Source organism: Carcharodon carcharias, chromosome 5 (assembly GCF_017639515.1).
Source record: "Carcharodon carcharias isolate sCarCar2 chromosome 5, sCarCar2.pri, whole genome shotgun sequence".
Classification (NCBI taxonomy): domain Eukaryota; kingdom Metazoa; phylum Chordata; class Chondrichthyes; order Lamniformes; family Lamnidae; genus Carcharodon; species Carcharodon carcharias.
Genome location: NC_054471.1, coordinates 4,374,043 through 4,396,224, shown reverse-complemented (window position 1 = coordinate 4,396,224; position 22,182 = coordinate 4,374,043). Strand labels below are relative to the sequence as shown.

General features: G+C 49.1%; 1 protein-coding gene across 1 annotated transcript in view; it reads left to right on the top strand.

The window, feature by feature from the left end:
* Nucleotides 1–17,080, top strand: part of lbh (LBH regulator of WNT signaling pathway) — a 64,039-nt gene extending 46,959 nt beyond the window's left edge. The window contains exons 2-3 of the mRNA XM_041188252.1: nucleotides 14,647–14,746; nucleotides 16,004–17,080. Of these exons, the coding sequence (XP_041044186.1) occupies nucleotides 14,672–14,746; nucleotides 16,004–16,198 (270 nt within the window). The 5' untranslated portion in view covers nucleotides 14,647–14,671 and the 3' untranslated portion in view covers nucleotides 16,199–17,080. The remainder of the gene's footprint in view (nucleotides 1–14,646; nucleotides 14,747–16,003) is intronic.
* The last annotated feature ends 5,102 nt before the right edge of the window (nucleotides 17,081–22,182 follow it).

Below are 22,182 nucleotides of genomic sequence, written 5' to 3'. Positions count from 1 at the left end.
CAGACCTTTCCCCACCACTACTGTACCCCAGTCTAATACAGTGACAGACCTTTCCCCACCAGTTCTGTTCCCCAGTGTTGTACAGTGACAAACCCGTCCCCAGCAGTACTATACCCCAATGTTGTACAGTGACAGACCTGTCCCCACCAGTACTGCACCCCAGTGTTATACAGTGATAGACCTTTCCGCACCAATACTGTACCCCAGTGTTACACATTGACAGACCTGTCCCCACCAGTACTGTACCCGAGTGTTATACTGTGACAGACACGTCCCCACCAGTACTGTACCGCTGTCTTATACAGTGAGAGACTCGTCCCCACCAGTATTGTCTCAGTGTTATTCAGTGACTGACCTGTCCCCACCAGTTCTGTACCCCAGTGTTATACATTGACCGACCTGTCCCCACCATTACTGTACTCCAGTGTTATATAGTGACAGACCTGTCCCCACCAGTAATGTACCCCAGTGTTATGCAGTGACAGATCTGTCCCCACCAGTACTGTACCCGAGTATAATACAGTGACAGACCTGCCCCCACTAGTAATGTACCCCAGTGTTATACAGTGACAGACCTGTCCCCACCAGTATTGTACCCCAGTGTTATACTGTGACTGACCTGTCCATCCCAGTACTGTACACAAGTGTTATACGGTAACAGACCCATCCCCACCAGTACTGTACCCCAGTTTTATACAGAATCAGCCCCTTCTCCACCAGTACTGTATCCCAGCGTTATACAGTGACAGACTGGTCCCCACCAGTACTGTACCCCAGTGTTATAGAGGGAAAGAGCTGACCCGACCAGTGCTGCACCCCAGTATTATGACTTGACAGACCCGTGCCCACCAGTACTGATCCCCAGTGTTATACAGTGAGAAATATTTCCACACCAGTTCAGTGCCCCAGTGTTATAATGTGACTGACCCATCCCCAACAGTACTGTACCTCAGTGTTATACAGTGACAGACCTGTCCCCACCTGTACCGTAACCCAGTGTTATAAAGTGACAGACCCATCCCCACCAGTACTGTACCCCAGTGTTATACTGTGACAGGCCTGTCCCCACCAGTACTGTAACCCAGTGCTATACAGTGACAGACCTGTCCCCACCTGTACTGTAGCCCAGTGTAATACAGTGACAGACCTTTCCCCACCAGTACTGTACCCCAGTGTTATACAGTGACAGGCCTGTCCCCACCAGTAATGTACCCCAGTGTTGTACAGTGACAAACCCGTCCCCACCAGTACTGTACTCCAGTGTTATACAGTGATAGACCTTTCCGCACCAGTACTGTACCCCAGTGTTACACAGTGACAGACTGGTCCCCACCAGTACTGTAAGCCAGTGTTACACATTGACAGACCTGTCGCCACCAGTACTGTACCCCAGTGTTACACAGAGACAGACCCGTCTCCACCAGTACTGTACCCCAGTGTTATACAGTGACAGACTAGTCCCCACCTGTACTGTACCCCAGTGTTATACAGAGACAGACCTTTCCCCACCACTACTGTACCCCAGTGTTATACAGTGAAAAACCCGTCCCCAGCAGTACTATACCCCAGTGTTGTACAGTGACAGACCCGTCCCCACCAGTACTGTACACCAGTGTTATACAGTGACAGACCTGTCCCCACCAGTACTGTCCCCCAGAGTTAGAGTGACAGACCCATCCCGACCAGTACTGTACCCCAGTGTTATACAGTGACAGACCTGTCCCCACCAGTACTGCACCCCAGTGTTATACAGTGACAGACGTGTCCCCACCAGTACTGTACCCCAATGTTATACAGTGACAGGCATGTCCCTACCAGTACTGTACCCCCGTGTTATACAGTGACAAGCGTGTACCCACCAGTACTGTAGCCCAGTGTTATACAGTGACAGACCTGTCCCCACCAGTACTGTACCCCAGTGTTGTACAGTGACAGACCTGTCCCCACCAGTACTGTACCCCAGTGTTATACAGTGATAGACCTTTCCGCACCAGTACTGTACCCCAGTGTTACACAATGACAGACCTGTCCCCACCAGTACTGTCCCCCAGAGTTATACAGTGACAGACCTGTCCCCACCAGTACTGTCCCCCAGAGTTATACAGTGACAGAGCCATCCCTACCAGTACTGTACCCCAGTGTTATACAGTGACAGGCCTGTCCCTACCAGTACTGTACCCCAGTGTTATACAGTGACAGACCTGTCCCCACCAGTACTGTACCCCAGTGTTATACAGTGACAAACCTGTCCCCACCAGTATTGTACCCAAGTGTTGTACAGTGACAAACCCGTCCCCAGCAGTACTATACCCCAGTGTTGTACAGTGACAGACCTGTCCCCACCAGTACTGTACCCCAGTGTTATACTATGATAGACCTTTCCGCACCAGTACTGTACCCCAGTGTTACACAGTGATAGACTGGTCCCCACCAGTACTGTAAGCCAGTGTTATACAGTGACAGACCTGTCCCCACCAGTACTGTACCCCAGTGTTATACAGAGACAGACCCGTCTCCACAAGTACTGTACCCCAGTGTTATACAGTGACAGAGCTGTCCCAACAGTACTGTACCCCAGTGTTATACAGGGAAAGAGCTGACCCGATCAGTGCTGCACCCCAGTATTATAACTTGACAGACCCATCCCCACCAGTACTGATTCCCAGTGTTATACAGTGAGAAATATTTCTACACCAGTTCAATGCCCCAGTGTTACAATGTGACTGACCCATCCCCAGCAGTACTGTACCCCAGTGTTATACGTTGACAGACCTGTCCCCACCAGTACTGTACCCCAGTGTTACACAGTGACAGACCTGTTGCCACCAGTACTGTACCCCAGTGTTATACATTGACAGACCCATCCCCAGCAGTACTGTACCCCAGTCTTATACAGTGAGAGACTCGTCGCCACGTGTACTAAACCCCAGTGTTATACAGTGACAGACCTGATCCCACCAGTACTGTACCCCAGTGTTATACAGTGACAGACCTGTCCCCACCAGTACTGTGCCCCAGTGTTAGACAGTGACAGACCTGTCTCCACCTGTACTGTACCTCAGTGTTATACTTTGGCAAATTATCCCCACCAGTACTATACCCCAGTGTTATACAGTGTGAGACTCGTCGCCACCTGTACTGTACCCCTGTGTTATACAGTGACAGACCTGATCCCACCAGTATTGTACCCCAGTATTATTCACTGACAATCCTGTCCCCAGCGGTATTGTCCCCCAGTGGTATACAGTGTCAGACCTGTCCCCACCAGTACTGTACCCCAAGGTTATACAGTGACAGAGCTGTCCCCACCAGTACTGTACCCCAGAGTTTTACAGGGACAGGCCGGTCCCCAGCAGTACTGTAGCCCAGTGTTATACAGTGACAGACACATCCCCACCAGTACTGTACCCCAGTGTTATACAGTGACAGACGCGTTGCCACCAGTACTGTACCCCAGTGTAATACAGTGACAAAACTGTCCCGAGCAGTATTGACCCCTGTCTTATACAGTGACAGATCTGTCCCCACCTGTATGGTACCCCAGAGTTATACAGTGACAGGCCTGTCCCCACCAGTACTGTACCCCAGTATTAGAGTGACAGACCTGTCCCTACCGGTACTGTACCCCAGTGTTATAAAGTGACACACCTTTCCGCACCAGTACTGTACCCCAGTGTTATACAGTGATAGACCCGTCCCCACCTGTACTGTACCCCAGTATTATACAGTTGCAAACCTGTCCCTAGCAGTACTGTACCCGTGTTATGCAGTGACAGACCTGTCCCCACCAGGACTGTACTCCAGTGTTATATAGTGACAGACCCGTCCCCACCAGTACTGTAGCCCAGTGTTGTACAGTGACAAACCTGTCCCCACCAGTACTGTAGCCCAGTGTTGTACAGTGACAAACCTGTCCCGAGCAGTATTGACCCCAGTGTTATACAGTGACAGATCTGTCCCCACCTGTATGGTACCCCAGAGTTATACAGTGACAGGCCTGTCCCCACCAGTACTGTACCCCAGTGTTATACAGTGACAGACCTGTCCACACCAGTACTGTATCCCAGTGTTATACAGTGACAGACCCGTCCCCACCAGTACTGTACCCCAGTATTAGAGTGACAGACCTGTCCCTACCGGTACTTTACCCCAGTGTTATAAAGTGACAGACCTTTCCGCACCAGTGCTGTACCCCAGTGTTATACAGTGACAGACCTGTCCCCACCAGTACTGTAGCCCAGTGTTATACACTGACAAACCAGTCCCCACCATTGTTGTACCGGAGTGTTATACAGTGACCGACGTGTCCCCACCAATATTGTTCCCCAGTGTTATATACACAGTGACAGACCTGTCCCCACCAGTACTGCACCCCAGTGTTATACTTTGACAGACCCATCCCCACAAGTACTGTCGCCCAGTGTAATACAGGGACAGACCTTTCCCCACCAGTACTGTACTCCAGTGTTATACAGTGACAGACTCGTCCCCACCAGTACTATACCCCAGTATTATACAGTGACAGACCCGTCCCCACCAGTACTGCACCCCAGTGTTACACAGTGACAGACCCGTCCCCACCAGTACTGTATCCCAGTGTTATACAGTGACAGACCCGTCCCCACCAGTACTGTACCCCAGTGTCATACAGTGACAGACCAGCCCCCACCAGTACTGAACCCCAGTATTATACAGTGCCAGACCTGTCCCCACCAGTACTGTACGCCAGTGTAATACAGTGACAGCCATGTCCCCACCAGTACTGTTCCCCAGAGTTAGTGTCAGATCTGCCCCCAGAAGTACTGTATGCCAGGATTATACAGTGACGTACCTGACACGACCTGAAAGGTACACCAGTGTTATACAGGGACAGACCTGTCCCCACAAGTACTGTATGGAAGTATTATACAGTGACAGATCTGACACCACCTGTTAGGTACACCAGTGTTATATAGTGACAGACCTGTCCCCACCAGTACGGTATGCCAGTGTTATACAGTGACAGACCTGTCCCCACCAGAGCTGTAACCCAGTGTTATACAGTGACAAACCTGTCCCAATCAGTATTGTACCCCAGTGTTATACAGTGACAGACATGTCCCCACCAGTACTGTACCCCAGTGTTATACAGTGACAGACATGTCCCCACCAGTACTCTACCCCAGTGTAATAGAGAGACTTACCTGTCCCCACCAGTATTGTAGCCCAGTGTTATACAGTGACAGACCTGTCAGCACCAGTGCTGTTCACCAGTGTAATACAGTGACAGACCCGTCCCCAGCAGTACGATACCCGAGTGTAATACAGTGACAGACCTGCCCCCACCCGTACTGTACCCCAGTGTTATACAGTGATAGACCAGTCCAAACCAGTACTGTACCCCAGTGTTACACAGTGACAGACTGGTCCCCACCAGTACTGTACCCCAGTGTTACACATTGACAGAACTGTCCCCACCAGTACTGTACCCGAGTGTTATACTGTGACAGACGCATCCCCACCAGTAATGTACCGCTGTCTTATACAGTGAGAGACTCGTCGCCACCAGTACTGTCTGTGTTATTCAGTGACAGACCTGTCCCCACCAGTTCTGTACCCCAGTGTTATACATTGACCGACCTGTCCCCACTATTACTGTACTCCAATGTTATATAGTGACAGACCTGTCCCCACCAGTACTGTACCCCAGTGTTATACAGTGAGAGACCGATCCCCGGAAGTACTGTACCCCAGTGTTATCCAGTCACACACCTGTCCACACCTGTAACTGTGCCCCAGAGTTATACAGTGACAGACCCGTCCCCACTAGTACTGTACCCCAGTGTTATACAGTGACAGACCTCTCCCCACCACTACTGTACCCCAGTGTTATACATTTACAGACCTGTCCCCACCAGTAATGTACCCCAGTGTTATACAGTGACAGACCGGTCCCCAGCAGTGATGTACCCCAGTGTTATACAAGGACAGACATGTCCCCACCAGTACTGTACCCCAGTGTTATACAATGACAGACCCATCCCCACCAGTGATGTACCCCAGTGTTATACAGTGAAAGACTTGACCCCACCAGTACTGTACCCCAGTGTTATACAGTGACTGACCCATCCCCACCAGTACTGTACCCCAGTGTTATACAGTGACAGAGCTGTCCCCACCAGTACTGTACCCCAGCGTTATCAAGTGACAGACCTGTCCCCACCAGTACTGTACCCCAGCGTTATAAAGTGACAGACCTGTCCCCACCAGTACTGTACCCCAGTGTTATACACTGACAGACCTGTCCCCACCAGTACTGTACCCCAGTGTTATACAGTGACAGACCTGTCCTCACCAGTACTGTACCCCAGTGTTATACACTGACAGACCCTGTACCCACCAGTACTGTACCCCAGTGTTATACAGTGACAGACCTGTCCCCACCAGTACTGTACCCCCGTGTTATACAGTGAAAGGCTTCACCCAACCAGTACTGCGCCCCAGTGTTATAATTTGACAGAAGTGTCCCTACCAGTACTGTACCCCAGTGTTATACAGTGAAAGATCTGACCCGACCAGTGCCGCAGCCAAGTGTTATAATTAGACAGACCCGTCCCCACCAGTACTGTAGCCCAGTGTTGTACAGTGACAGACCTGCCCCACGAGTACTATACCCCAGTGTTATACACTGACAAACCAGTCCACACCATTGTTGTACCGGAGTGTTATACAGTGACCGACGTGTCCCCACCAATATTGTTCCCCAGTGTTATATACACAGTGACAGACCTGTCCCCACCAGTACTGCACCCCAGTGTTATACTTTGACAGACCCATCCCCACAAGTACTGTCGCCCAGTGTAATACAGGGACAGACCTTTCCCCACCAGTACTGTACTCCAGTGTTATACAGTGACAGACTCGTCCCCACCAGTACTATACCCCAGTATTATACAGTGACAGACCCGTCCCCACCAGTACTGCACCCCAGTGTTACACAGTGACAGACCCGTCCCCACCAGTACTGTATCCCAGTGTTATACAGTGACAGACCCGTCCCCACCAGTACTGTACCCCAGTGTCATACAGTGACAGACCAGCCCCCACCAGTACTGAACCCCAGTATTATACAGTGCCAGACCTGTCCCCACCAGTACGGTATGCCAGTGTTATACAGTGACAGACCTGTCCCAACCAGAGCTGTAACCCAGTGTTATACAGTGACAAACCTGTCCCAATCAGTATTGTACCCCAGTGTTATACAGTGACAGACGTGGCGCCACCAGTCTGGTATCCCAGTGTTATACAGTGAGAGACACATCCCCACCAGTACTGTACCCCAGAGTTATACACAGACAAACCTGTCCCCACCAGTACTGTACCCCAGTGTTGTACAGCGACAGACCCGTCCCCACCTGTCCTGCATCCCAGTGTTATACAGTGACAGACCCGTCCCCGCCTGTACTGTACCCCAGTGTTATACAGTGACAGACCCGTACCCACCAGTACTGGGTACCACAGTGAAATACAGTGATAGACCTGTCCCCAACAGTACTGTACCCCAGTGTTATACAGTGACAGACATGTCCCCACCAGTACTGTACCCCTGTGTTGTACAGTGACAGACCTGCCCCACCAGTACTGTACCACAGAGTTATACAGTGACAGACCTGTCCCCACCAGTACTGTACCCCAGTGTTATACAGTGACAGACCCATCCCAACCAGTATTGTACCCCAGTGTTATACAGAGACAGACCTGTCCCCACCAGTACTGTACCCCAGTGTTATACAGTGACAGACATGTCCCCACCAGTACTGTACCCCTGTGTTGTACAGTGACAGACCTGCCCCACCAGTACTGTACCCCAGTGTTATACAGTGACAGACCTGTCCCCACCAGTACTGTACCCCAGTGATATACAGTGATAGACCTTTCCGCACCAGTAATGTACCCCAGTGTTACACAGTGACAGACTGGTTCCCACCAGTACTGTACCCCAGTGTTATACAGAGACAGACCCGTCTCCACCAGTACTGTACCCCACTGTTATACAGTGACAGACTGGTCCCCACCAGTACTTTACCCCAGTGTTATACAGGGAAAGAGCTGACCCGATCAGTGCTGCACCCCAGTATTAAAACTTCACAGACCCGTCCCCACCAGTACTGTACCCCAGAGTTATACACAGACAAACCTGTCCCCACCAGTACTGTACCCCAGTCCTATACAGTGACAGACTCATTCCCACCAGTACTGTACCCCAGTGTTATACAGTGACAAACCTGTCCCCACCAGTAGTGTACCCCAGTGTTATACAGAGACAGACCTGTCCCCACCAGTACTGTAGCCCAGTGAAATACAGAGACAGACCTTTCCCCACCACTACTGTTCCCCAGTCTAATACAGTGACAGACCTTTCCCCACCAGTACTGTTCCCCAGTGTTGTACAGTGACAAACCTGTACCCAGCAGTACTCTACCCCAATTTTGTACAGTGACAGACCCGTCCCCACCAGTACTGTACCCCAGTGTTATACAGTGATAGACCTTTCTGCACCAGTACTGTACCCCAGTGTTATACAGTGATAGACCTTTCCGCACCAGTACTGTACCCCAGTGTTACACAGTGACAGACTGGTCCCCACCAGTACTGTACCCCAGTGTTACACATTGACAGAACTGTCCCCACCAGTACTGTACCCGAGTGTTATACTGTGACAGACGCATCCCCACCAGTACTGTACCGCTGTCTTATACAGTGAGAGACTCGTTGCCACCAGTACTGTCTCAGTGTTATTCAGTGACAGACCTGTCCCCACCAGTTCTGTACCCCAGTGTTATACATTGACCGACCTGTCCCCACTATTACTGTACTCCAGTGTTACATAGTGACAGACCTGTCCCCACCAGTACTGTACCTCAGTGTTATACAGTGACAGACCTGTCCCCACCAGTACTGTACCCCAGTGTTATACAGTGAGAGACTCGTCGCCACGTGTACTGTACGCCAGTGTTATACAGTGACAGACCTGATCTCACCAGTATTGTACCCCAGTGTTATACACTGACAAACCTGTCCCCAGCAGTATTGTCCCCCAGTGTTAGACAGTGACAGACCTGTCCTCACCTGTACGATACCCCAGAGTTATACAGTGACAGGCCTGCGCCCACCAGTACTGTACCCCAGTGTTATACATTGAACGACCTGTCCCCACTATTACTGTACTCCAGTGTTATATAGTGACAGACCTGTCCCCACCAGTACTGTATCCCAGTGTTATACAGTGAAAGATCTGACCCGACCAGCGCTACACCCCAGTGTTATAATTTAACCGTCCCATCCCAGCAGCACTGAACGCCAATGTTACAGTGTGACAGAACTTTCCACACCAGTTCTGTGTTATAACATCACAGACCTGTCCCCACCAGGACCGTACCCCAGTGTTATACAGTGAGAAACCCATCCCCGGAAGTACTGTACCCCAGTGTTGTCCAGTGACACACCTGTCCACACCTGTAACTGTACCCCAGAGTTATACAGTGACAGACCCGTCCCCACCGGTACTGTACCCCAGTGTTATACAGTGACAGACCTGTCCCCACCAGTACTGTAACCCAGTGTTATACAGTGACAGACCAGTCACAACCAGTACTGTACCCCAGAGTTATATAGTGGCAGACTTGCCCACACCAGTACTGTACCCCAGTGTTATGCAGTGACAAACTTGCCCACACCAGTACTGTACCCCAGAGTTATACAGTGACAGACATGTCCACACCTGTACTGTACCCCAGAGGTAGTGTAAGACCTGTCCCCACCAGTACTGTACCCCAGTGTTATACAGTGACAGACCCGTCCCCACCAGTACAATGCCCCAGTGTTATAACATGACAGACCCGTCCCCACCAGTACTGTACCCCATTGTTATACAGTGCCAGACCTTTCCCCACCACTACTGTACCCCAGTGTTATACAGTGACAGACCTGTCCCCAGCAGTACTGTACACCAGTTTTATACATTTACACACCTGTCCCCACCAGTAATGTACCCCAAGTCTTATACAGTGAGAGACCTGTCCCCACCAGTACTGTACCCCAGTGTTATACAGTGACAGACCAGTCCCCACCAGTGATGTACCCCAGTGTTATACAAGGACAGACATGTCCCCACCAGTACAGTGCCCCAGTGTTATACAGGGACTGACCCATCCCCACCAGTACTGTACCCCAGTGTTATACAGTGAAAGACTTGACCCCACCAGTACTGTACCGCAGTGTTATACAGTGACAGAGCTGTCCCCACCAGTACTGTACCCCAACGTTATAAAGTGACAGACCTGTCCCCACCAGTACTGTACCCCAGCGTTATAAAGTGACAGACCTGTCCCCACCAGTACTGTACCCCAGTGTTATACACTGACAGACCCTGTACCCACCAGTACTGTACCCTAGTGTTATACAGTGAAAGATCTGACCCGACCAGTGCCGCACCCAAGTGTTATAATTTGACAGACCCGTCCCCACCAGTACTGTACCCTAGAGGTATACAGTGACAAACCCGTCCCCACCAGTACTGTACCCCAGTGTTATACAGTGACAGACCCATCCCCACCAGTAATGTACTCCAGTGTTATACAGTGACAGACCCATCCCCACCAGTACTATATCCCGGTGTTATACAGTGACAGACCTGTCCCCACCAGTACAGTACCCCAGCGTTATACAGTAACAGACCCGTCCCCACCGGTACTGTAACCCAGTGTTATACATTGACAGACCTGTCCCACCAGTACTGTATCCCAGTGTTATACAGTGACAGAGCTGTCCCCACCAGTACTGTACCCCAATATTATACCGTGAAAGAACTTTCCCCACCAGCACTGTACTCCACTGTTATATAGTGACAGACCCATCCCCACCAGTACTGTACCCCAGAGTTATACACTGACAAACCTGTCCCCACCAGTAATGTACCCCAGTGTTATACAGTGACAGACATGTCCCCACCAGTACTGTACCGCAGTGTTATAGAGTGACAGACCTGTCCCCAACAGTACTGTACCGCAGTGTTATGCAGTGACAGACCTGTCCCCACCAGTACTGTACCCCAGTGTTATACAGTGACAGACCCATCCCCACCAGTACTGTACTCTAGTGTTATTCAGTGACAGACCTATCCCCACCAGTACTGTGCCCCAGTGTTATACCGTGACAGACCTGTCCCAACCAGTACTGTATCCCAGTGTTACACAGTGACAGACCTGTCCACACCAGTACAATACCCCAGTGTTATACATTGACAGACCTGTCCCCACCTGTACTGTACCCCAGAGTTAGTGTAAGACCTGTCCCCACCAGTACTGTACCCCAGTGTTATACCGTGACAGACTTGTCCCAACCAGTACTGTATCCCAGTGTTACACAGTGACAGACCTGTCCACACCTGTACAATACCCCAGTGTTATACATTGACAGACCTGTCCCCACCTGTACTGTACCCCAGAGTTAGTGTAAGACCTGTCCCCACCAGTACTGTACCCTAGATTTATACAGTGACAGACCCGTCCTCACCAGTACTTTACCCCAAAGTTATACAATGACAGACCCATCACCACCAGTACTGTGCTACAGTGTTATACAGTGACAGACCCGTCCCCAATAGTACTGTACCCCAGTGTTATACAGTGACAGACCTGTCCCCACCAGTACTGTACCCCAGTGTTATACACAGACAGACCCAACCCCATCTGTACTATATCCCGGTCTTATACTTTGACAGACCCATCCCCACCAGTCCAGTACCCCAGTGTTATACTGTGACAGACCTGTCCTCACCAGTACTGTACCCCAGAGTTATACAGTGACAGACGTGTCACCACCAGTCCTGTATCCCAGTGTTATACAGTGACAGACCCATCCCCACCAGTACTGTACCCCAGAGTTATACACAGACAAATCTGTCCCCACCAGTACTATACCCCAGTGTTATACAGTGACAGACCCGTCCCCACCAGTCCTGTATCCCAGTGTTATACAGTGACAGACCCGTCCCCACCTGCACTGTACCCCAGTGTTATACAGTGACAGACCCATCCCCACCAGTACTGTGCCCCAGTGTTATACAGTGACAGACATGTCCCCACCTGTACTGTACTCCAGTGTTATACAGTGACAGACATGTCCCCAACTGTACTGTACCCCAGAGTTAGTGCAAGACCTGTCCCCACCAGTACTGTACCCTAGTGGTATACAGTGACAGACCCATCCCCACCAGTACTGCACCCAAGTGTTATACAGTGACAGACCCATCCCTACCAGTACTGTACTTCAGTGTTATACAGTGACAGACCCATCCCCACCAGTACTATATCCCGGTGTTATACTGTGACAGACCTGTCCCCACCAGTACAGTACCCCAGCGTTATACTTTGACAGACCCATCCACACCAGTCCAGTACCCCAGTGTTATACAGTGACAGACCTGTCCCCACCAGTACTGTACCCCAGCGTTATACAGTAACAGACCCGTCCCCACCGGTACTGTAACCCAGTGTTATACAGTGACAGACCTGTCCCACCAGTACTGTATCCCAGTGTTATACAGTGACAGAGCTGTCCCCACCAGTACTGTACCCCAATATTATACCGTGAAAGAACTTTCCCCACCAGCACTGTACTCCACTGTTATATAGTGACAGACCCATCCACACCAGTACTGTACCCCAGAGTTATACACTGACAAACCTGTCCCCACCAGTAATGTACCCCAGTGTTATACAGTGACAGACATGTCCCCACCAGTACTGTACCCCAGTGTTATAGAGTGACAGACCTGTCCCCACCAGTACTGTACCCCAGTGTTATACAGTGACAGACATGTCCCCACCAGTACTGTACCCCTGTGTTGTACAGTGACAGACCTGCCCCACCAGTACTGTACCACAGTGTTATACAGTGACAGACCTGTCCCCACCAGTACTGTACCCCAGTGTTATACAGTGACAGACCCATCCCAACCAGTACTGTACCCCAGTGTTATACAGTAACAGACCTGTCCCCACCAGTACTGTACCCCAGGGTTACACAGTGACAGACTTGTCCACACCAGTACAATACCCCAGTTTTATACAGTGACAAACCTGTCCCCACCAGTACTGTACCCCAGTATTATTCAGTGCCAGACCTGTCCTCACTAGTACTGTACCCCAGTGTTATATAGTGACGGAATTGTCCCCACCAGTATTGTACCCCAGTGTTATACAGTGACTGACATGTCCCCACCAGTACTGTACCCCAGTGTTATACAGTGACAGACCCGTCCCCACCAGTACTGTACCCCAATGTTATACAGTGTCAGACCTGTCCCCACCACTACTGTACCCCAGTGTTATACAGTGACCGACCCGTCCCCACCAGTACTGTACCCCAGTGTTATACAGTGACAGACCTGTCCCAACCAGTACTGTACCCCAGTGTTATACAGTGACCGACCCGTCCCCACCAGTACTGTACCCCAGTGTTATACACTGACAGACCTGTCCCCACCAGTACTGTACCCCAGTGTTATACAGTGACAGACCCGTCCCCACCAGTACTGTACCCCAGTGTTATACAGTGACAGACCTGTCCCCACCAGTACTGTACCCCAGTGTTATACAGTGACAGACAGGTCCCCACGAGTACTGTACCCCAGTGTTATACAGTGACAGACAGGTCCACACCAGTGATGTACCCCAGTGTTATACAGGGACAGAACTGTCCCCACCAGTACTGTACCCCAGTGTTATACAGTGACAGACAGGTCCACACCAGTGATGTACCCCAGTGTTATACAGTGACAGAACTGTCCCCACCAGTACTGAACCCCAGTGTTATACAGTGACAGACCTGTCCCCACCAGTCCAGTACCCCAGTGTTATACAGTGACAGACCTGTCCCCACCAGTACTGTACCCCAGTTTTATACAGTGACAGACCCGTCCCCAGTACTGTACCCCAGTGTTATACAGTGACAGTCCCATCCCCAGTACTGTACCCCAGTGTTATACAGTGACAGACCCGTCCCCAGTACTCTACCCCAGTGTTATACAGTGACTGACCCGTCCCCAGTACTTTACCCCAGTGTTATACAGTGACTGACCCGTCCCCTCCTCTGCTCTTCCCCTTCCTGCTAATGAATCCCACCACGGCAGATGTTGAAATTTGAATTTTGTAAAAATCTAGAATTAAAAGTCTGATTATGTCCATGGAACCATTGCCGAGTATTGTTGAACCCTGTCTTTAGGGATGGAAATCTTCTGAGCCTACATTGTCTGGCCTATAGGTGACTCCAGACCCACAGCAATGTGGCTGACTTTTAAAGACCCTCTGAATAAGGGCAATTAGGGTTGGGCAATAAATGCTGGACAACCATTGATGCCCACATCCCATGGTGGTGACAGCCCTGTGCCCGTCAGTAAAATCCAGATAGATGTTCACTGAGTAAAATCCAACTCTCTTCCGCCCTGTATGTTACTGGCATTTGCTAAATTGTTCTCTCACGGGTAAGGAAAGGGTTAATGTACAGGGTGAGTTTGCTGTGATCTAACCACAGCCTCTGAGTGTCAGCGGGTTTGCATTGCTGTGTGTTGGGGGAAGTGACTGTCAGCCTGTGTTTTCTCCCCAGGCCCCCGGTGTCCTGCTGACCTGCCATGACTGGGGTGATGAGCGCTGGCTCGATGGAGCAGATGGAACTCAGTTCCCACAAGGACACTCTCTGTTTCCAGGTCAGTCCTTCCAGTCAGGGAATCTGCCGTTAAATTGGAAGCGAAACTAAGCTAAACCTTTCCGGTGACAAACGATCAGGGTAGACGATGTCTAGTTGGCTTTGAAAGCCGAAGGTACGCTGCTGACTGAGGGCGGTGAGGGGTTCCAGTAAAGGGAGCTCCCCACAACATTCGGAGGCAGATTGGGAGAGCCTGTGTGGTTAGATTCAGGGAGAAGGGGGCGAGAGGGCAGTGTAGGTGATCTCAACATCAGATTCCCATCCTGCGATCCCAGCCCCAGATCCCCACCCAGTGATCCCAGCACCAGATCCCCACCCAGTGATCCCAGCCCCAGATCCTCATCCTGCGATCCCAGCCCCAGATCCCCACCCAGTGATCCCAGCCCATGATTCTTGTCCAGTGATTCCTGCTCCAGATCCCTATCCAGTGATCCAAGCCCGTGATCCTTGTCCAGTGATTCCTGCTCCAGATCCCTATCCAGTGATCCAAGCCCATGATCCTTGTCCAGTGATTCCTGCTCCAGATCCCTATCCAGTGATCCAAGCCCGTGATCCTTGTCCAGTGATTCCTGCTCCAGATCCCTATCCAGTGATCCAAGCCCATGATCCTTGTCCAGTGATTCCTGCTCCAGATCCCTATCCAGTGATCCAAGCCCGTGATCCTTGTCCAGTGATTCCTGCTCCAGATCCCTATCCAGTGATCCAAGCCCGTGATCCTTGTCCAGTGATTCCTGCTCCAGATCCCTACCCAGTGAGCCAAGCCCATGATCCTTGTCCAGTGATTCCTGCTCCAGATCCCTATCCAGTGATCCCAGCCCATGATCCTTGTCCAGTGATTCCTGCTCCAGATCCCTATCCAGTGATTCCTGCTTTAGATCCCTATCCAGTGATCCAAGCCCGTGATCCTTGTCCAGTGATTCCTGCTCCAGATCCCTATCCAGTGATCCAAGCCCGTGATCCTTGTCCAGTGATTCCTGCTCCAGATCCCTATCCAGTGATCCAAGCCCGTGATCCTTGTCCAGTGATTCCTGCTCCAGATCCCTATCCAGTGAATTCAGTTGCTAAGTGAAGCCTGGGACTGGGTTGTGGATGGACTCAGGTTGTTGTGTCAATGGGAGAAACTGAGGGCAGTGAGGAGGTGGATGTTATTCTCATGTCATTGGAAGAGACAATGAGGGTCTGATGGGTACAGAGTCCAGTGCAGAGAGGTTCTGAGACCTGCCCTGAGCCTCACTATTGCCCCTCTCTTCTTGCCCAGATATTTCCTGACCCCTCGGACTTTGAACATTGCTGCAGACTGAAGGACCGTCTCCCATCCATCGTGGTGGAACCGAGCGAGGGAGAGGTTGAGAGTGGGGAGCTGCGATGGCCGCCAGAGGAGTTGGTGGTCACTGAGGAGCCCAGCCAGAAAGTCTGCGAAGAGGGTGAGACCCAGGTTAGCATGGAGCAATAGCTGAACCCATCGCTAACAAGAAATAAACTGAGTGCGTGTGGAGAAGGTGAGAGGAGAGAGACCTTCCCACTGAGAACTACAACTGGGAGAAGGACCACACTTGAGGCCTGGTATGAGTAATCTTGGCCTGGTATTTCTGGAGCTTTCCGGTGATCTCAGACCCCATCGGCTTGCTGTAAGATTGGGTTGTCCTTGTAGACAGATAGATTCTTCCATCCTTCACAAAGCCTTGGAACTACCACTATTTCCTCAACATTCTGTTGACCGAACTGCGAGATCCGACATGAAAATCGAGGGTAGTTCTGCTTCGGCCTGCTGCTGCATATTCCATGGCAGTTGCCACAAATGCCATGAGCCATACTGAAAGCTATAAATAGTTCAATAAGTCTTAGTTCAATAAGTTCAATAAGGCTTAGAAAGTCGCAGGGCCCCCACCCGCCACCCCCATAATTCCCCGAGCGATTGAAATGGGCCAGTCCTGGCTCCAGGTGCCACACAGGTCTGGACCGTACCATTGACGCTCGGAAGGAGGGCAGATGTTGGCCTGGTTCACCTTGGCTGTGCCATTGTGTATCTTTATTTCATATCCATGGATCTGTGAGCCAGCTGTTGGTGGACTCTCCTGTGGAAGGGACCGGTCACTCCTGGTCACTCGGTGGTCACTCGCCACTCAGCTCCGGTCACTTTTTGCAGGCATTTCCCATTTTCCACCATCATGCGGGTGGTTTGGGATCCCTGTGGGTGTGTTCTCACAGCTCATGGGGCTCGAATCCTGGGTTAACAACCGATAAACAATGGCCTGATTTTCTGAATCCCAAGTGTTTGTACTGTGGGCAATATCTGTACCGTGTGGAGTAACCCAATAAAGATCATTTCATTTTCCATTTGTGGAGCTCAGTTTTTTTATTCATTCATGGGACATGGGTTATTCCGACTTGATCTATGACGATGATGCCAGTGTTGGATTGGGTGGTTTCTGTGTTTTATTCATTCATGGGATGTGGACATCGCTGGCTGGGCCCAGCATTCATCGCCCATCCCTAGTTGCCCTTGAGAAGATGGTGGTGAGCTGCCTTCTTGAGCTGCTGCAGTCCATGTGGTGTAGGTACACCCACAGTGCTGTTAGGGAGGGAGTTCCAGGATTTTGACCCAGTGACAGTGAAGGAACAGTGATATATTTCCAAGTCAGGATGGTGAGTGACTTGGAGGGGAACTTCCAGGTGGTGTGTTCCCATCTATCTGCTGCCCTTGTCCTTCCACAACAAATGCATAATATTTTAAAATATCAATTTAACTTTAACATAGTAAATCATGCTGAGGTGCTTCACAGGACCATTATCAAACAAAAGGTTACATTGAGCCACATAAGGAAATATTAGGGACTGGTGAGCAAAAGATTGGTCAAAGAGGTAGGTTTTCAGGGAGCCTCTTAGAAGAAGAGAAGTTTAGGGGGGTAGTTCCAGAGCACAGGGCCCACGCAGCTGAAGGCACGGGCACCAGTGGTGCAGCAATTCAATCGGATATGACTTGTGAGTTCTGTGCTGCCCAATATATCCCTTACTCAGGATCAGAGTCAGCATTCCCGTCTCCTGTGCTTAGAGAGAGTGAGTAGGGGAGGTGGAAAGGGAGAGGGACTTGAAAAGGGAGTTGGGCAAAGGGGAGAAGGGGATGGAGAAGGAGGGGCAAGGAGGAGGGGGAATAGGGAGGGGAAGAGGGACAGGGAGGGAGGAGGAACGTCAGGGAGAGGGATGGAGGTGGAAAGAGGGAGGGGTAAAGGAAAGAAGGGTAAAGGGGATGGGGTGGCGGGAGGGAGGGTAGAAGATGGAGAACAGGGGAGAGAGGGTGGAGAGGAGGGTGGAAGAGGAAAGAGGAGTGAGAAGGAGGCAGGGGAGTGGATCAGGGGCAATGGTGGGGGGGGGAGGCGGGGTGCAGGATGGGGTGAGAATAGCAAGCTGCTCCACAGTTTGGGGAATCTGGGGTGGGGGCCTTGGCCACTGCAGAGACAGGAAACCCTGCAGAAAATGTCAGTCTATTTTCAGAAGTACATGAGACCAGAGAGATAGCAGAAAGCAGAGAAAGCAGCAGCACTCAGTCATTTACCACCACCACAACCTCCACCATCCCTGAGTCTCTCAACTCTCTGACCTCAACAAGGGTTCACAGAATGAGGATTATTAACTGACATTTACCACCTGGAGCAGCTCAGCCTCCGGACAGTCAGACACTGAGAGCTGCATCTGAAAACACGGCCAAAAACATCCAGCCCTCAGTCTGTACATTAAAGAGAATGCAGCACCACTCTCCCCATCAAACACTCCCAGGGCAGGTACAGCACTGGGTTAGATACAGAGTAAAGCTGCCTCTACACTGTCCCCATCAAACACTCCCAGGACAGGTACAGCATGGGGTTAGATACAGAGTAAATCTCCCTCTACACTGTCCCCATCAAACACTCCCAGGACAGGTACAGCACGGGGTTAGATACAGAGTAAAGCTCCCTCTACACTGTCCCCATCAAACACTCCCAGGACAGGTACAGCATGGGGTTAGATACAGAGTAAAACTCCCTCTACACCGTCTCCATCAAACACTCCCAGGACAGGTACAGCACGGGGTTAGATACAGAGTAAAGCTCGCTCTTCACTGTCCCCATCAAACACTCCCAAGACAGGTACAGCACGGGGTTAGATACAGAGTAAAGCTCCCTCCACACTGTCCCCATCAAACACTCCCAGGACAGGTACAGCACGGGGTTAGATACAGAGTAAAGCTCCCTCTACACTGTCCCCATCAAACACTCCCAGGACAGGTACAGCACGGGGTTAGATACAGAGTAAATCTCCCTCTACACTGTCCCCATCAAACACTCCCAGGACAGGTACAGCATGGGGTTAGATACAGAGTAAAACTCCCTCTACACCGTCTCCATCAAACACTCCCAGGACAGGTACAGCATGGGGTTAGGTAAAGAGTAAAGCTCCCTCTACACTGTCCCCATCAAACACTCCCAGGAGAGGTACAGCATGAAGTTAGACACAGAGTAAAGCTCCAGCTATGCTCCCCTGCCTGAAAATCTGGAGACCAGAACTATGTCCAGTATTCCAGATGTAGTCTCACTGAAGCTCTGTAAAATTATAGTGTCATGAGACTATGTAATACTAGTAAGTAATACTATTGGAAAATATTTTTCTTTTAAAATAGAGGTTTAGTCTGTGGGTGTGTCTTAATTGGATTAAAGCCAGCCAGTCTGGGTGCATTGATGTGTACTAATTTTGAGATGTTGAAGAGCTAAGAGTTCATTTGCATTTTTTGAATAGAGAGGGGTGAAATCTGGCACCTAACTAGCAGAGACCAAGCAATATGTTTATATTACTAATAAAGTTGGCACTGTTAAAGGGGTTTCATTGTTAGAAGAGGTGGAGTTAAAAAAGGTTGGTGATACAATGAGAATTTACATTCAATGAGATGTGCCAGATATAATTTCAGCAGTTTCCGTGTGTGCAGGGCAGAGGCAATGTAGAATCAAAGCAGCTGCAAGGCTATAACTGTCTTCACAGGAACCAAAGTGAAAAGAACCTCATTTTGAATTCATAAAAGTTATGATAGTAGTAATTTGTAGCCATTTATAAGTGTTTAATGTGTTGTAACTTAATAAAATGTTTCATTTAGTTTAATATGAAATTTCTCGAGCACTGGCAGTGTGATTCCTGAATTTAGAGTTGCTTTTCAAACATACCACTTACAAATATAGATTATGACAGTTGTTTAAAGTTTCCCTCTGGAATCGTTAAATAACTCAGCTTTACCAACGGCTGTGTCATAACAACTGGGGGTTTGGCTGGGATAAAAATATTTCTAATTCCTTGATTGGTTTGGAATTTGTGAATCTCAAGGTTACGAGCACTTTGAATTCAGCAGTTGGTGAGCTATTTTAGAAGTGATGAGACTGCAAGATGGCTTTGGCAATTGCTAAGACTTGTCTGGGAGTAGAAGAGATAACTCTGATTGGGTTGAAAAAAATAACCAAAAGTAAGTTAATAGATTTGGCAGATAAGTTAAAATTGGGGTTAGCAGAGGGTGCTAGGAAATCAGATATAATTAAAAGTTTCGCACAGCATCTACAGTTGGAAGTGAAACCTAACACGAGTCACAGCTGGAGGTGGTGAGACTTCAGTTACAAATGAAGATGCTTGAATTAGGAGCAAAGGACGGAGAAATGGTATTTAAAAACAAATCAGAAATTGCAAAGATAGAGAAGGAGGAAAGAGAAAGAGAGAGAGAAAGAGAATTCAAACTGAAAATGTTGGCAGTTAGAAAAGAACAGGTGAAGGATTTATCTCTAGAGTAGAACCCAGTGGGGAGATGTTTAAATTTGTACAAGCTCTTCCAAAGTTTGAGGAAAGAGATATTGAAGCATTCTTTATTTCATTTGAGAAACTAGCTAAACAGATGAAATGGCCACAGGAGAACTGGACATTATTATTACAGTTTAAGTTGTTAGGTAGAGCACATGAGGTATATGCTTCACTTTCAGAAGAAATGTTGGTGAATTATGATGTGGTGAAAAAAGTTATTTTGCGTGCATATGAGTTGGTTCCTGAAGCATACAGGCAGAAATTTAGGAATATGAGAAAAAAAGCCTGGGAAAACTTAGTTTGAAAGAATAAAATTTTGACCGGTGGATACGGGTGTTAAAAATAGAGACGATCTATGCAGCTCTTAGGGAAGTCATTCTTTTGGAAGAATTTAAAGATTCAATCCCTTCAGTAGTGAGAACTCATGTGGAGGAACAGAGGGTTGATTCTGTGAGACAAGCAGCAGAGATAGCTGATGGTTATGAGTTAGTTCATAGAGCTAAACCTTCTCTTCCATCACCCTTTCAAATTGGAAAAGGGTAAAAAGTGGGAAGGTGAAAGGAAGGCAGGTAGTCAGGGAAGGGAAGGAGTAGCTGGAAGTTCCCAGAAAGTTTTTTTCTCAGAACAAAAAGGAAGGTGCTGAAGGTGGAAGCGACATTCAAAAATTGAGATGTTTTCATTGTAATAAAGTGGGGCACATGAAGTCAGTGTGTTAGAGATCATAGAGAAAATCTGTAGGAATTATTGGGGTACAGAAATGCACTGGAAGTAAAAGTACTGTGAGTTCTGGGGTTCAGGCACAGGGGAAACTAATGGTTTGTGTACAGGTAAAACTGGTTCAGCAGAAGTGTTTAACTCAAAGAGGTTAGTGGAATTGCAGAAACATGATTTCAATTTAAGCAGTTATATCAGAAAGATTATTCAGAAACAGAAGCAAAATGTATTCCAGTCTGTTATTATCTTCAGGAAGGTATTTTAATGAGAAAGTGGAGGTTGGATCATGTCTCAGCAAATGAAATCTGGAGGGAGGTGCATCAGATTGTTATCCCATTAGGGTATAGGAATGAGATTCTGAGGATTGCTCATGAAATTCCAATGGGGGGACATTTAGGAATTAGGAAAACACAGGAAAAGATACAGAGGTAATTTTTTGGCCAGGATTGCATAGGGATGTATTTAAATCCTGTAGAACCTGTCATCTATGTCAAGCAACAGGAAAAACACAAGCAGTGATTAAGCCGACGCATTTAATCCCAATACCAGCATTTGAACAACCTTTTACCAGGGTCACGATTGATTGTGTAGGACCCCTCCCTAAGACTAAAAGTGGAAATCAGTATTTATTGACAATAATGGATGTGTCTACCAGCTTTCCTGAAGCAAGTGATACCTTTAAGAAATATTACAACTAGGAAGATTGTGGAGAGTTAATTACATTTTTTACAAGATATGGTTACCTAAGGAATAATCAAATCAGGGGTCAAATGTCATGTCACAGCTGTTTAAGGAAGTAATGAACAATTTGGGGATAAAACAGTGTAAAGTCAACAGCTTATCATCCGGAGTCACAAGGAGCTTTGAAAGATGGCAGCAAACTTTAAAAACTGTGATAAGAGCCTTCTGTAAGGA